General features: G+C 36.3%; 1 protein-coding gene across 1 annotated transcript; it reads left to right on the forward strand.

The window, feature by feature from the left end:
- Positions 1-1,731: 1,731 nt before the first annotated feature.
- On the forward strand, positions 1,732-8,939 carry LOC148479269 (extracellular calcium-sensing receptor-like). Its single transcript, XM_088454686.1, has 2 exons — positions 1,732-1,884; positions 8,112-8,939. The coding sequence occupies exons 1-2, from the start codon at positions 1,732-1,734 to the stop codon at positions 8,937-8,939; spliced, it is 981 nt and encodes a 326-aa protein (XP_088310812.1).
- Positions 8,940-14,158: the final 5,219 nt, after the last annotated feature.

The raw sequence follows: 14,158 nt of genomic DNA on the forward strand, positions 1-14,158 counted from the left end.
CCATTTGCCCAGAAGCTAAGATCTTTACAATCTTGGTCTCCAAGGATTTGGATGAATTACATATCAAGAGAAGGCCACTTAGATGGAATGATAATCTGATGGGAGATGAGAGAAAAGCCTTGAAATACATTAGGACATGGCAGGATGTTATTATCAAACCATCAGACAAAGGGGGAAACATTGTTATTTGGCCTAAAGAACTATATACAAAAGAAGCCTATAAACAGAAATTGGATGAACAGTGTTATCAACAAATTTAATTAAATCACCTGGAAACATTTAAAGAAGTTCTTAAAAGAATCATTGATAGTGCCAAACATGTAGGAATAATATCAAACACAGAATATGATTACCTTTTGACAGAACATCCCAGAGTTGTTATCTTCTATCTATTTCCAAAGATACATAAAAATCCAATCATTCCACCTGGCCATCCTATTGTGTCTGGAATAGGCAGCTTATCAGAAGGGGCGAGCAAATTCATTGATCTACATTTTGTACTAACACTTACCTCATATATAAGAAATACATTGGATATACTCTAGAAACTGCATGATGTAAGATTGGAGGAAGGACAATTCCTGGTGTATCTGGATGTGGAAGCTCTTTATACAAGTATCAATCATACCTTAGGAATTAAAGCATGGAGTACTTTCTAAACATGGAGGATAATGAAGAATTTAACAAATTTATTTTACAACTGTTACATTTTGTTTTGCAGTACAACTTTTTTACTTTTGATGATAAGTTCTTTATCCAGACCAAAGGAACTGCGATGGGGTCGGCCAGCACTCCCACTTATGCAAATTTATATCTAGGCTGGTGGGAGTGGGAAAACGTCTTTTCTGATGAAAATGAGAACTATACGCAACATGTGGTAATGTGGTACAGGTTAATAGATGACATCATAATGCTCTGGGATTGGGATAAAAAACTTAATGGACTTCATACAAGACCTTAAACAACAATTGTCTCAATTTGAGACTGACACACGATATCAGTGATACATCGATCTCCTTTTTGGACCTGAAAATTTATAAAAACTCCGAAGGGATGCTTGCAACTGATTTATACAGGAAGAGTACTGCGACGAACAGTGTACTACATCAAACTAGTTCACATTTTCCACACACAATAGAGAACAACCCTAAAGGGTATTTTTTGTGCTTACAGCGTAATTGCTCCGACTCAGAGGTTTACAAACAACAATGTATGGGGTTAACATCTAGATTAAAACAATGAGGATATAGTTATAGGAGCATTAAGAGGGCCAGATCTTTTACACTTGAAACTGACAGAGAAAATCTGATTTTTAGAACTACCATAAGGACTGAAGATAATGAGGTGACAAGGTTTGTGGGAGATTTCTGCCTAGAATGGAGAAACATAAGGGACATTATACAAAAACATTAGCACATATTACATCTGGACAAGGATTTGATGAGAATAATAGGAGACAGGGTCTCACTGAGTTGGAGAAGAGCTCACAAATTATGAGACCAACTTACTCAGAGTAATTTTAAACATACAATCGATATACCATCTAGAATAAAAGGCTCATACCCATGCAGATCATGCAAAACATGTCTTTATATGACCAAGACAAAAGAAGTGACAGATAAATATGGTCATGATATGAAAATCATGAACTAGATCAACTAAAGAACTAAAGGTGTAATTTATTGTGTCACATGTGACTGCAATATGAAATACATAGGCATGACAACAAGAATGCAAAAAGAATGCATTATAGAACATGTGGGCAATGTGAGAAATGCTGCCTCAGATCTTGCCAAGTTTAGACAGCTGACAGTGGTAGCTAAACATTTCTATCAAAAACACAACAGAAATTTGAAAAATCTCAAGGGTTTTGGTCTTGAGCAAGTACGTTTAGGGGTAAGAGGTGGCGATCTAACACAAGAACTCCTAAGGCATGAGAGTTTTTGGACTTTTAGATTGGGAGCTCTCTCTCTGGAGGGGGGTGGGGCTCAATGAATACATCAACTACAGTACCTTTCTTTAAATTCTAATCTTTGAATACTATGTGCTTGCCTTGTCCAATATCAATATATTACTTTTCCTATTGAATTCCCCTTGGGATGATATTCATTAGGGCAGTTTGTGTTCAAAATTACTCCCAATACATGTATATAGCATGTTCACTGATTGTACTAAGATATTTTACCTGACATTAGGAGCATGAAAATTTAACTCTATTGTATTGTGTTTTGTAATATACTAGGTCACATCTATCTATATGGGGACTTAGTTTATGAATATTAATATATGAGAAACTTATATAAGGCACTCAATTTGTGATTATTAAAAGCCCCCTTCAGAGATTTGTTATTAATGTATTTCCAGTTGTTTATTATTGAGTAATAGTGAATTTACAGCTGCTTTTACTATATCAACAAATTGAATGTTTCATTATGATTAACACACATTTATTAATTATTGAATTTATTCCAAGTCTATTTGCCTATGAGGCAGCCATATGCTCTCTAAGTTCCAAGAAATTTTGGATAACATACAGTTATCCTGCATTTCCTCTTAGTAAATATTAATCTCATTTAGAATGTGTCGTCAGTGCAATATGTTTAGTTACAATGCATATACGTGGTGTTTGAGCTATGGGTATGATGCTATTAATCCATTAGTTACTATCATTACCTTTGAATTAGCAAATTGGCCTAATTACTCTTTGTAACATTTTATCAATATGTTAATTCATGATTACAACTATTGAGTATGTTCTAATAACATTTAATGGAACATAATTGTTTTTTTGTCCGTTAAAATTATGAGTCTATACTTTATTTTATTTTGTATTATGATCACTTGCATTCCCTTTAGTGTCTCTGTCTCAAGATATATATATAGGTGCATGGACATCCCATAATCAAGGATTTATATGGCATCTAGTACCACCCTTAATTACTACTGCTATCAGTGAATGGCACTATAATGGATTACATTTGTGTTAATTCAATCACCAGGGTTACCATCCTGGAGCTGGAGAAGTCAGATTAGTCTTTCATATAGGCAAGCAATTATGCACTGTGATTTATCTCTGTTATATTCTGTCTAATGATATTTGACATATATGCCGAGATTGTGCTGTGATTGGTTCATGTGCAATCATACTCCTGAGCAAGCATGCCTTCCTGTTATTAAAAGCTATTCATTTTCTTTATGCATGCATTTTAGGGATTTATGATCACTCTAGGAATTACTAAGGATTGTTATAGGTGTAAAGTTTAAGAAATTTGCTGATTTATGTACAAACTCTACACTATTCCCAGTCCCTATGTTATACCTACAGCTAGATTAGTGATGTATTATAACTAGGCAAACCTGGCTGTTTTTCTGACAGTGTTTAGATTGATTTAGATTAATCAGTGGAACTCTGTGTGTGTCATTATTAAAGCCAATTAGGTGCATAATTGATTCAATCATTTTTTATTTGCATCGACAGACTGTAACTTTATGTTCAGTTTATGACTGTCACTTATATGTTACATGTGAATGGTGTTTGTCTTTTGTTTGTATCAACTATCATTTTAATTGCTAATTTATTAAAAGTTAAGTTTTAATTTAAAACTATTTTTCATAGCAGTGCCCCCAAAAACTAGTCTTCTTTCTCTCTGTGTCTATTACAGTTTATAGACAGCGCAAAGCCCAAACAAGCAATGAGTATATAATTGACACTCTTTTAACCATACAATGTTGAGGAGTTCAGAGAAAAATGACTAATTTTCAATACAACTTTTTGTCATGTTCAACACTATGAACATATATTTGTAAAATAGTTCTAAAATTAATTACTTCTGATATAAAATTATACCCCAAAAGTTTTATCTATTTGGTAGAATATGCTGCCACTGCCACAACTGCAACTGTGTTTAGATTAATATTTAAATGAACAAGCCTGACTCTGCAGTGGTCATATGATCATAAGTCTGTGATTAGCTGGGGGGTTTAATTAGACAGGGAGAAGTTAGACTCCATCCCAGTGTAAGGATAGCCATCAGTGGGGTGTCCATTAAATGTTACCATATATGAACCTGTAACACACTTAGGAGCTTATTCAGACCTGGTAGCTAAGCTCCACTGTCTCGCTGGCTAAAGGGGCCAGGTATGAAAATCCCACAATCACACTGACAGGCTTAAGGATGCCCTCTATGTATTTGAGAGTGAACGCAGTGAGCACACACCTGAGCATAATGATGACCATTTTCACTCTTAGCACACATCATCTCCAGTAAGTGTGTGAATAATTGGGAACATTGAGTGCCATCGGAGCTGCTCACAGCACTTGTGATAGCCTTACCCCACCGCAAGTAGTGTGATCAGTTAAGCCAGAAATACAGCCAAGTCATGTGTGGAATGATGCTACTTTGCTAATTATGCATTCCCATTAAACTCAGTTTTCACAGTAATGGTGCATACACATGATCAGATTTTTCCTTCAGATATGAACGATAACGATTTAAAAATCGTTCAGTCGTTCATATCTGAAGGAAAATCGTTCATATCTGACATGCCTGAACGATGGACGATCAACGATGCGCGTTCCCGATGGTCAGATAACGATTTCTGACATCTGATGTGTTTGCAGTCAGACTTGGACGATTCCATTCATTTTAATGCAGTCAAAAATCGTTCAATCGTTCAAATCGTTCAAATCATTCAAAACTTTGGTAAAATCGTTCAATCGTTCAGTCGTTCATCTGACATATCTGACAAGTCTGACAAATCTGACCGTGTGTATGCTCCATAAGACACGCCTGCATTCATAGAACCACTCCCCCATTCACGAGCACCTTCCCCTGTTAACCCACCACAAATGGGATTGTCTCTCAAAATAGAATCCTGTCTATGTACAACAAGTGCACGATTGCCCATCACAGTGACTAGTTTTGCGCATGAACACTGCGACTTATATGCATGCACAGATGGCCGACCATCGCCCAGAGTGAGTGCAACTTAGTGACCAGGTCTGAATGAGTTCCTTAGTGTTAACAGATATGTCAGGGGCCAGAGTATGGGGTATAAAAAGACCCAACATATGAATATTTTATTGTATATAATTGAATCCATTTATTTGTATTATTGTTATCCACTTTGTTAATTAGTTTGGTGAAAGCCTTTATATTGTAAAGTGGTGGGGCAATTCATTTCTATACATATTTGAGCAGTGTGCACTAAATGGGATATTGTTGGTATTATTCTGGATGCATGTAGAAGGATTTAGAAATGGCACAGGAGTGGGGCTAATGCCTGAAGTGGGAGAAGGGGTCAGTGTGGTCAGTGGGAAGAAAGGAGGATGACATGCTATGGCAGTTGGAGAGTGGTTGGTTTACCCTTGAGAGCCTACTGACCAGTATCCTTATACCAGATTACTTGAGAGCTGGCTAGCAGTGCTGAGGGGACAGGTTTTTGGAGCCAGTGAGGACATAGTGGCAGTGGGACATTCTTGATCAGAGGGGTAACCAAATAAACAGGCAGCTGTGGAGAGACACCTCCAGTGGTCCTGTGAGAGCATCCAGGGAGCACTGCTGCAGCCACTTAGTTCTGACAGGAGGCAGGCCTGAGGTGAGACTGGGAGGCATCACAGAACTTCGGCTCTGATTGAAGGCAAGGATGGTCAGTGAATCTGATTAACATTGCCCAGTCAGCAGCAGGTCACTAGTCTGCCACTTTTGAATTAAACAGCTGAGTTGTGTGAGTAGATATTCAGCTTAGAGGAGGAGGTGATTGCAGACCTATAAGCGCTTATTATAGTTACTATATTTACAATCTGCAAACAGTGTTTACTGTCAATCAGAAGAGGCTACTAGGACATTACTAGGAAATTATTTCTGCCAAAGAGGGGAAGTTGAGGGACATAGCACCTTCAAGACATTGTCAGCAATCAATATATTACCTCATTCCACTGTTGATAGATAGAGCAGAGGAAGTTGGAAGATTATTGGGCCAGGTCTTAAAGAGAGTGGATCGATACTTTCACTAAAAGCCAAGAGAGAATTATATGATATTTATATTGATGTGTTGCCTACCACTAATTTATTAATCTGTTACCAATCACCTGAGAGTGATATGTAAATTATATTGTCAGAAATGTAATGACTTATTATTCTGTCGATCCTGCACTACATGTATATTATTATAGACTGTCAGTTCTTCAATTGATTCTCTCCTGGTGTATCCAATATATCATCCACAATATAATGATTACATCATCTACTGGAGGAAGAAGTTTCATTTCAGCCAAATTCAAGATCAATACAGTACTTATATTATAAGTTTTGGGAATATTTTTCAGCAAAGGGATAACAAGATCAGTCATACTATTTCTTCTGAATTAGCTCAACAGCTACGCAGACAGTGAAGTAGTGTTGTAAGGAATGTAAATAGGGAGAATGAAACTTCCTTTTCTGAGTGAGAATAGCCAAATATAGTCTCACTAGTATAGACATTGGACACACACAACTGTGATTATCGTATTGCAAGTATATACTGCAAGGCATTGTATGAGATAGGGTAGTTTAATGTACACATATTTTATTAGATGTCTTGCAATGTCATTATTAACATATTGATTTCCATTGTATATTAGTAATGTATGTTTCATTTGCTCTATTGTATCATCTGTTACACTTTCTGCAAGATATACAAATTAACCTATATTTATATTAGCATAGAATGGGTACTTACCTAAGGATGAAGAGCCCTGTTTGGTAGTAGTAATGGATCTGCCAAAAAAATGACAGGTTGTAACTAAATGGGTATTATTATCGATAAATAATTTTATTTCAATTTACAACTGTACACCATAATCCTCTGGGTTTTCCCAAGCTGACCGATGAACACATATACAAACTAGCTTGGGTGGAGGCACTTATAGAATTTCCCCAGAGGGTGGCTTACAGACCCATTGGTGATTACCATTGATGGCACAAAAACTATATATGGTGTACTATAAATTGTTTGCACCCCAACGATGGCCATCACTACTGTGGTCTCGGTGGGCCATGGGAAAATCAAAACTGGAAAAGTGGCTTAGTGGCTGCCGGGGGGTGGGGCTAAGTTCCATACTGTCAAGGGAAAAACATTAGCACCCACTCATTCATCGATGATGGGGAACAATTGTTTCTCTACCATCAATGGCAAAAATAGTAAACATTTGGTGGCCACTATTGATGTTTTTAAATCATTGATAGTCAATGACCATTCCTATGCCAGTGATAGTTCCTGCTACAGTGTTAACTGCCTTTCCACCTCTGATTCAATTAATTGCTTAACTTGTTGTGTTCTCAGCTATTCCATTTTGATTACAATGCTCTTCTGCCTCCTATGGCCCTTGTAAAGTTATGAAAAACTGTCTATCTACAGCACTTGGGTTTGTATTATGTATTTGGCTTCAGTTAGAATAGATTTGTATTTACATTGTTTTTTATAACCTGGCAATCATTTACACTGCCACTTCTGAACAACTATGGTTGTGAATTATGTTCATACTAAATATTCAAATTTGTACTGCCACAAGATGCTGCAAGTGAGCATCTCACTATTCATAAGATCGACCATGACGTTAGCCTAAAGATGCAGACTTGGCCCTCAGAATCAAGCCTATTGTGCTCCATACAAGATGCACTGAATATGGAAAAATACACTTGTCTTCTGAAAATCAATAAAAATGAATCAATGTAACACATGAATTGAAATGAATTGAAATGTAACACATGACAGAGACAATGTCCTCTTATTTTGACAATTTACAAACATCACATCTGGTCCAATTAGCACTAGTGAAGAGAATAATAAAGAGTTGGCTCTAACCCAGGATTAAAAAAGTATCAATATTTTGTAGTGACTGTCTTATGTTACCATATTCAACATGCACAGAACAACTCTGATCCAAGAAATGGATTTACCAAGTATTTGTGCAGAGAAAATTTGAAAACTAAAATGTGCACCGTTATTTGTTTAAAGATGTTCCCCTGTAGTATTAAAAAACAATATTACAGTTTTAAACACGTTTATGAAAATAAAACTGTTATAATTGATTATTATGTCAACTAACTATAAATTAATGTTCTTTTTAGATCAGTTATGGAGCAAGAGATCCTCTGCTGAGTGACAGAATGATTTATCCACATTTTTTTCGAACAATTCACAATGACCAGATGCAATTTTTGGCAATTGTAAAGTTATTGAAACTGTTTGGCTGGAACTGGGTTGTGATAATTTCATCAGATGATGACACTGGAGAGCAGGAGCTCCAACAGCTGAGCAGGGAGTTAATCACTCATGGGATATGTATTGAATTTAGGTTAAAAATGGTTAATATTGTGGACAATTTTAAAACTTCATTAATGGAGAATATTTCTCATTTTACTGCTGAGATTATAATAATTTGTGGCACATATGCCATGCACTTTTTACATTTTATCCACAGAATAGCTCAATTTATTGTCAAAAAGACTTTTATTCTTACGACTTCATGGTCATCATTGTTCAAAATTGCTTTTCACAAGAAATATCGAATATTCATTAATGGCAGCCTTGTGTTTTCACTTCCTGTATGTATTATCCCTGAGGTAGAAATATTTCTAAATTATGTTAGTCAATCAGTTCAATCAATTGATCCATTACTGGAGGATATCTGGATAACTCAATTTCACTGTTGGTCTAAACATCTTATTAAGAATTTGCTTATTCCAATTTTTATTAACATAACCCTTAGAAATTGCACTAATAAGGAACTTCAAAGTCTTGACTATTATTATGAAGATCCAATGGCCTACCACGTGTATAGTGCTGTTTATATTCTGGCTCAAGCTTTGCATGATATGTATTTATTTTTACGCAATAATGGAATGAGAAACAAATATAAAGTAAATGAGAACCATGTGAGTTTATATGATGAGTGATTATCATTATTATTATTATATTACATTGCACTGAATAAACTCAACATACAATTAGTGTCACTATTTATTAAATCTGGAGTATATATAAATATGGATGTTTAAAAAGGGACTCAGGTAAAAGGGTCAACTAAACTTTAGTTTGGAAGAGATGCAGTTTGACTGATGCTGATAGAAAGATATGATCACTTATAGGCAATAAGTAACAGTCACATACTCAGAAGGACTCATTAACATTGCACTTTGGAGCAAAATACAGTATGCAATAATTTAAACTACCAATAAGGCACTAGTATTCATTGGGGTAAATGTAATATGATTCAAGGTTGTAAAAAAATGTTCTCATTGGTAAAAAAACACATTTCACCCTGTTCTGGTCTTGTCTAGGGCACACACTGCAGGCTCTTCCTCCACCACCTCTACTAACTCAGCGGGGGACCCCTATTCCTAACTGCTGATCTGACCCCAAAACATCTTCCTACATGCATTCCTGCACCACACAATGGACACAAATACTGATCATTTATAAAATAAAGATGATTTACCACTTACTAGCACATACCACTAACACAGCTCACACTAAAACAGGTGTATTTAATGAGAAGAGAACCTAGTTCTACCATTGTGAACAATAATATGGATTCATTGTTTTGGGACTTAGAGAAAACTGATTAAAGAGATCAAATTATGGTGGGAAATTAAAGCACTTGAGCATTTCCTCAAAGTTTATAGGGTATCTAGAAGACAAAGATTGATAATAAAATCTCACTTTTGGTACAGATAATGCCAAATTGATAGAGGAATGGGATAAAGTTCTAAATGATTGCACTGTCAATTTGATTAATTTAATTATTAAAGAAAAAAGAAAAACTGTACTTTTATTGAAAATAACTTTAAAACAATGAGTCCCTTAATAATGAACATAAGGAAAGAAATTCAAAATCTTCTGAATATGAAAAATGAGAGTATTGAGGAGGTGAAGGTCTTGAGAAATAATGATAGACTGGATTATGAAAAAAATTAAACTTTGGTCCAGCACAAGACTAGAGATCCCAGTGCTTTTTATACAAGGCCCAACAAACAAGCATGGAATAGAATGAGCCACAAGTTTAGAACCACATATAACAACCAACAAGGTAAGAGCCCCCCCAAATAAAATCTACTGGGTTCATAAATCAAAATCTATTTTTTTATCCCCCACACTGGTCAGTCCTTACAGGGTTCTGAACCAAAAAAAAAACCAGGGAGAATTTGAAATCATATCTGAAATAGATTGGTTAACAGCATCTTTTTCAGAATATGTGGAAGTTTTCTTTGGTCACCATGTTAAGAAACTTATCACCTACTTGAAAGACATGACTACTGTAATAAATTGTATAAAGAACAGAGAAAGGAAAAGGATTTTATCTGGGCCACCATAGATGTATATTCATGTGTCCAGCTACATCTTTGCAGATCTCACTACAAAATGTGTGCACAAATCGGGATATGTGATTAGCCGCAGCAGCATATGCTATGGTACGCTATGGCAAAAGCAATCGCACCATGCAATCCTATGTAGGCATTGGTGCAAATGCAGTGCAAGTATCCGCTAATGGGTGCAGCAACAATGTAGTAGGACACATCTGTAACTCAATAACACATGGAAAAGGTATCTAAACCTGCAGGGAAACCCTGGAAAGGGACCCAGACCAAAACAGCTCCCATAAAGATTTTATATATACATTAATACCTTTTAGCCTAACCCACAATAATTGAAAGTTTTCAGATCAATTATATCTTCAAACCTGTGGGACACATGAGCACAATGTTTGCACCTAGCTATGCAAACATCTAGATGGGATGTAGGAGAATAATTAAATTTATTCTATTAACTCATACCTGGAAAATGTATATCTCTATAAACAACATATTAATGACATTGTTATTATATGGGAGAGGGATGAAGACATTTTAAAAAGTTAATTGACTTGATCCATAACAAAGATTATAATCTTAAATTGATGTATCACATCAGCAGATCTCAGGAAAAAAATTTGGATTTGATCCTCACAAGTGAAGGCAATGAAATAATCACCCAAATTTGCATCAAAGATGTTACCACAAATCTTAAGCAGCACATCCACTTGCTGACCCAGGAAAGACAGTACAATTATAACATCATAATTGTACCATCGTTCCACATATCCTGCAGTGCCTACAGTGAATGATAAGTCATTTAGTGTAGGCACCCTCCATCATCCCTGAACATGGTCAATCTGCTGTTATCGGCAGATTGACTAGCAGGTTTGAGCGATGATCGATGTCAGAAATGGCCAGCGGGAGTGCACATCGCTGGTCATTTCCGACATTTTAGTGCCCGATTCATGCACATATTAATGAGTGATTGAACAATAATAATATCATTAACATTCAATCGCTCATTAAAATCGGCAAGGGGATGTGTACCTTTAGTCTTTACTATAAAAGTGGCCATGCCACCGATTTTTTTGTAAAAACTATAAATCAGGCAACAGTTGTTGCCCACGATAGAAAAAATCCCATTGTTGCCATGCTTGGGCAAATAACCAAAAAAAATAATTTTCTCATGTGTAGAATTAGTTCCAACCAAATCTGGACAACCTTTGCCAAGCCATTTGCAACCATTGCCAAGTAACAGTGAGTAGATGTAAGGACCATAAACATATAGTTACCTCCTCCCTGTTACGTCACTTTCAGTGTATTCATTAAATTGAAAAGTGTATTTTCAATTTAGAAACCTTAGCTAAAAAAAACGTAACAACAATCAATCCAGTGTCACTTAGTTGCTCCCTTCTATCTGGATATAATTGCCTGCAATCTCCACCACCAACAACTGCATCATCATCAACATCCTCAATTGTGATTGGAAGCAGTCCCGCATCCAATTTCATAAGCATGACTGACTCCTCTCCTATACGTGGATCCTTGAGTGCTACACTTGTTGCTGCTGCTGGGTTGGATCTGCATCCCAGAAAGGGACCACGAAGACTAGTAGTAATTTAAATAAAACAATTGACTATTAAACAGTCCTTTGATAGTGGAAGAAAGTATTTCAGCTGTCACCCAGTTTCACAGCAGATCACTTACACCATGATGGCTGTGCTTGTATTAGATGGTGAAATAGTAGAAAATGTGGGTGATAGGTGGGAGGAAGTGCAAATGGAGTATGAGAGGAAAATTTGTGTCCTATCTGATGCTAATGAGAATGTTGATGATGACGATGTGGTTTGCGGAAATTTTCCACCAGTGGTAGCAGTTTTTGCTCATTATAAAAATAAAGCCAGAAAAGCCACGTCTTGGTTGTGGAATTATTTTAATCTAATTTCTGACAACAGTTTTCAAGGCATATATGTTCCATTTGTAAAGTCAAAGTTAGCAGAGGAAGGGACATTACCCATTCTAGGCACCTCCTCCCTGTTATTTATTTAAAAACTATTCCAATTTAACATAACAAGCAGTCCTTTATCAGCTACCAGCAGTTTGGACTAGCACATGCAATCTCCACCACCAACACCCTCATCATCAACCTCCTCCTTAATAATTGAAGGTAGTCCTTCCAAAAAATTATTTGTGGGGGCCGAAACAAACCAAGGAGTTCAGCCACAAAATTGTCAGTCCTAGTCACTTAAGTGCTTGGTTTGTTAAACTGTGCATGTCCTTTTTAATATCTCACATAAGAGTGGGTGGGAGGGACAATTCCATCTTGCATCTCTTTTCTTTACAATTTGCAGAATTTGGGGAATTGCCAACTGACAATATTATGGTTTATAAAACTGCCATCCTGTATGCCACTGCTCTTTGGCAATGTTTCATAGATGTCCTATATTTTATTAAAACTGCTATGCATTTGTGCCACTGCTCTATTGCTTATTTAAGCCAGCCAGCTCGCTGTAGGCCTTTGACCTTCTGTATGTTGGTGAAAAATAGTGAAATCAAGATTGTGAGCTGTGAGGTGGTCAAAAATGCCGGAAAATGATTGTCATTAAGGTTAACAATACTGTCGGAACAAAAACAGACCAAAATTGCGTGGTATTAGCTATTTATATCATATTTTGGAAAAAAATACAGATCAAAAAAAAAAACACCTAAGATCCAAAACCAGATCCAGATCCAAAAGTAGAGATGTGCGCCGATCTTCGTGTTTTGGTTTTGGTTCTGTATCTCCCCTGGTTTTGTATCTGGATCTGGTTTTTGATAATTTTCCTTGGTGTTTTGGTTTTAGGTTTTGGTTATGGATCTGTATTTTTTCCAAAAAATTATATAAAATGCTAAAAGCACATAATTTGGGCCTAATTTTATTCCTGAGGTATTATTAACCTTGATAACAATAATTTTTAGGCATTTCCATGCATTTTTAACCACCTCACAGCTCACAATGTTGATTTCAATATTTTTCACAAATATAGGTAAAAGGCTGCAGCGAGCTGGCTTGCTTTAGTAACCAGGAGAGTAGCAGCTCAAATGCATGGCAGTTTAGAAATATATAGGACATCTATGAAACATTTCCACGTAGCAGTGGCAGACAGGATGGCAGTTTAATAAACTATAATAATGTTAGACAGCAATGCCCCAAATTGTGCAAAAAGTAAAGAAAAGAAGGGCAAGACAGAATTGTCCTCCCACCCACTCTTATGTGGGATATTAAAAAGGATATGCACAGTTTAACAAACCGAGCACTTTAGCGACTAGGACTGTAACTTTTGTGGCTGAACTCCTTGGTTTGTTTGGACCCACACAAAACATTTCTTGGAAGGACTACCTTTAATTAGTGGTGGAGATTGCATGTACTGGTCCAAACTGCTGGTAGCTGATAATGAACTGCATGTTATTAATTTACAAATTATTATAATTTTGTTAAACAGATTGCATGAACTCGCTGCAAATAAATTAACACGGAGGAGGTGCATAGATGGTTATTGTCCCTTCCTCTGCCAACTTTGGCTTTACAAATGGAAAAGATGCCTTCACAACTATTCTCCGAATTTAGATTAAATTAATTCCACACCCAAAACGTGGCTTTTCTGGCTTTCTTATTATTATTAGCATGAACTGCTGCCACTGGTGGAAGATTTCCGCAAACCACATCCTCATCATCAACATCCTCATTAGCATCAGATAGGACACAAATTTCCCCCTCAGCCTCCTTTTGAACTTCCTCAGCACTATCATCCTAATTTTTTATTATTTCACCATCTAATACT

This window comes from Taudactylus pleione, unplaced genomic scaffold (assembly GCF_031769625.1).
Source record: "Taudactylus pleione unplaced genomic scaffold, aTauple2 ptg000627l, whole genome shotgun sequence".
Classification (NCBI taxonomy): domain Eukaryota; kingdom Metazoa; phylum Chordata; class Amphibia; order Anura; family Myobatrachidae; genus Taudactylus; species Taudactylus pleione.

Coding starts and splice junctions, on each gene's coding strand:
- LOC148479269 (XM_088454686.1), top strand. CDS start 1,732: ATGCAAAAAGAATGCATTATAGAACATGTGGGCAATGTGAGAAATGCT. Junction 1,885..8,111: donor AGGGTTTTGGTCTTGAGCAA/GTACGTTTAGGG, acceptor TGTTCTTTTTAG/ATCAGTTATGGAGCAAGAGA.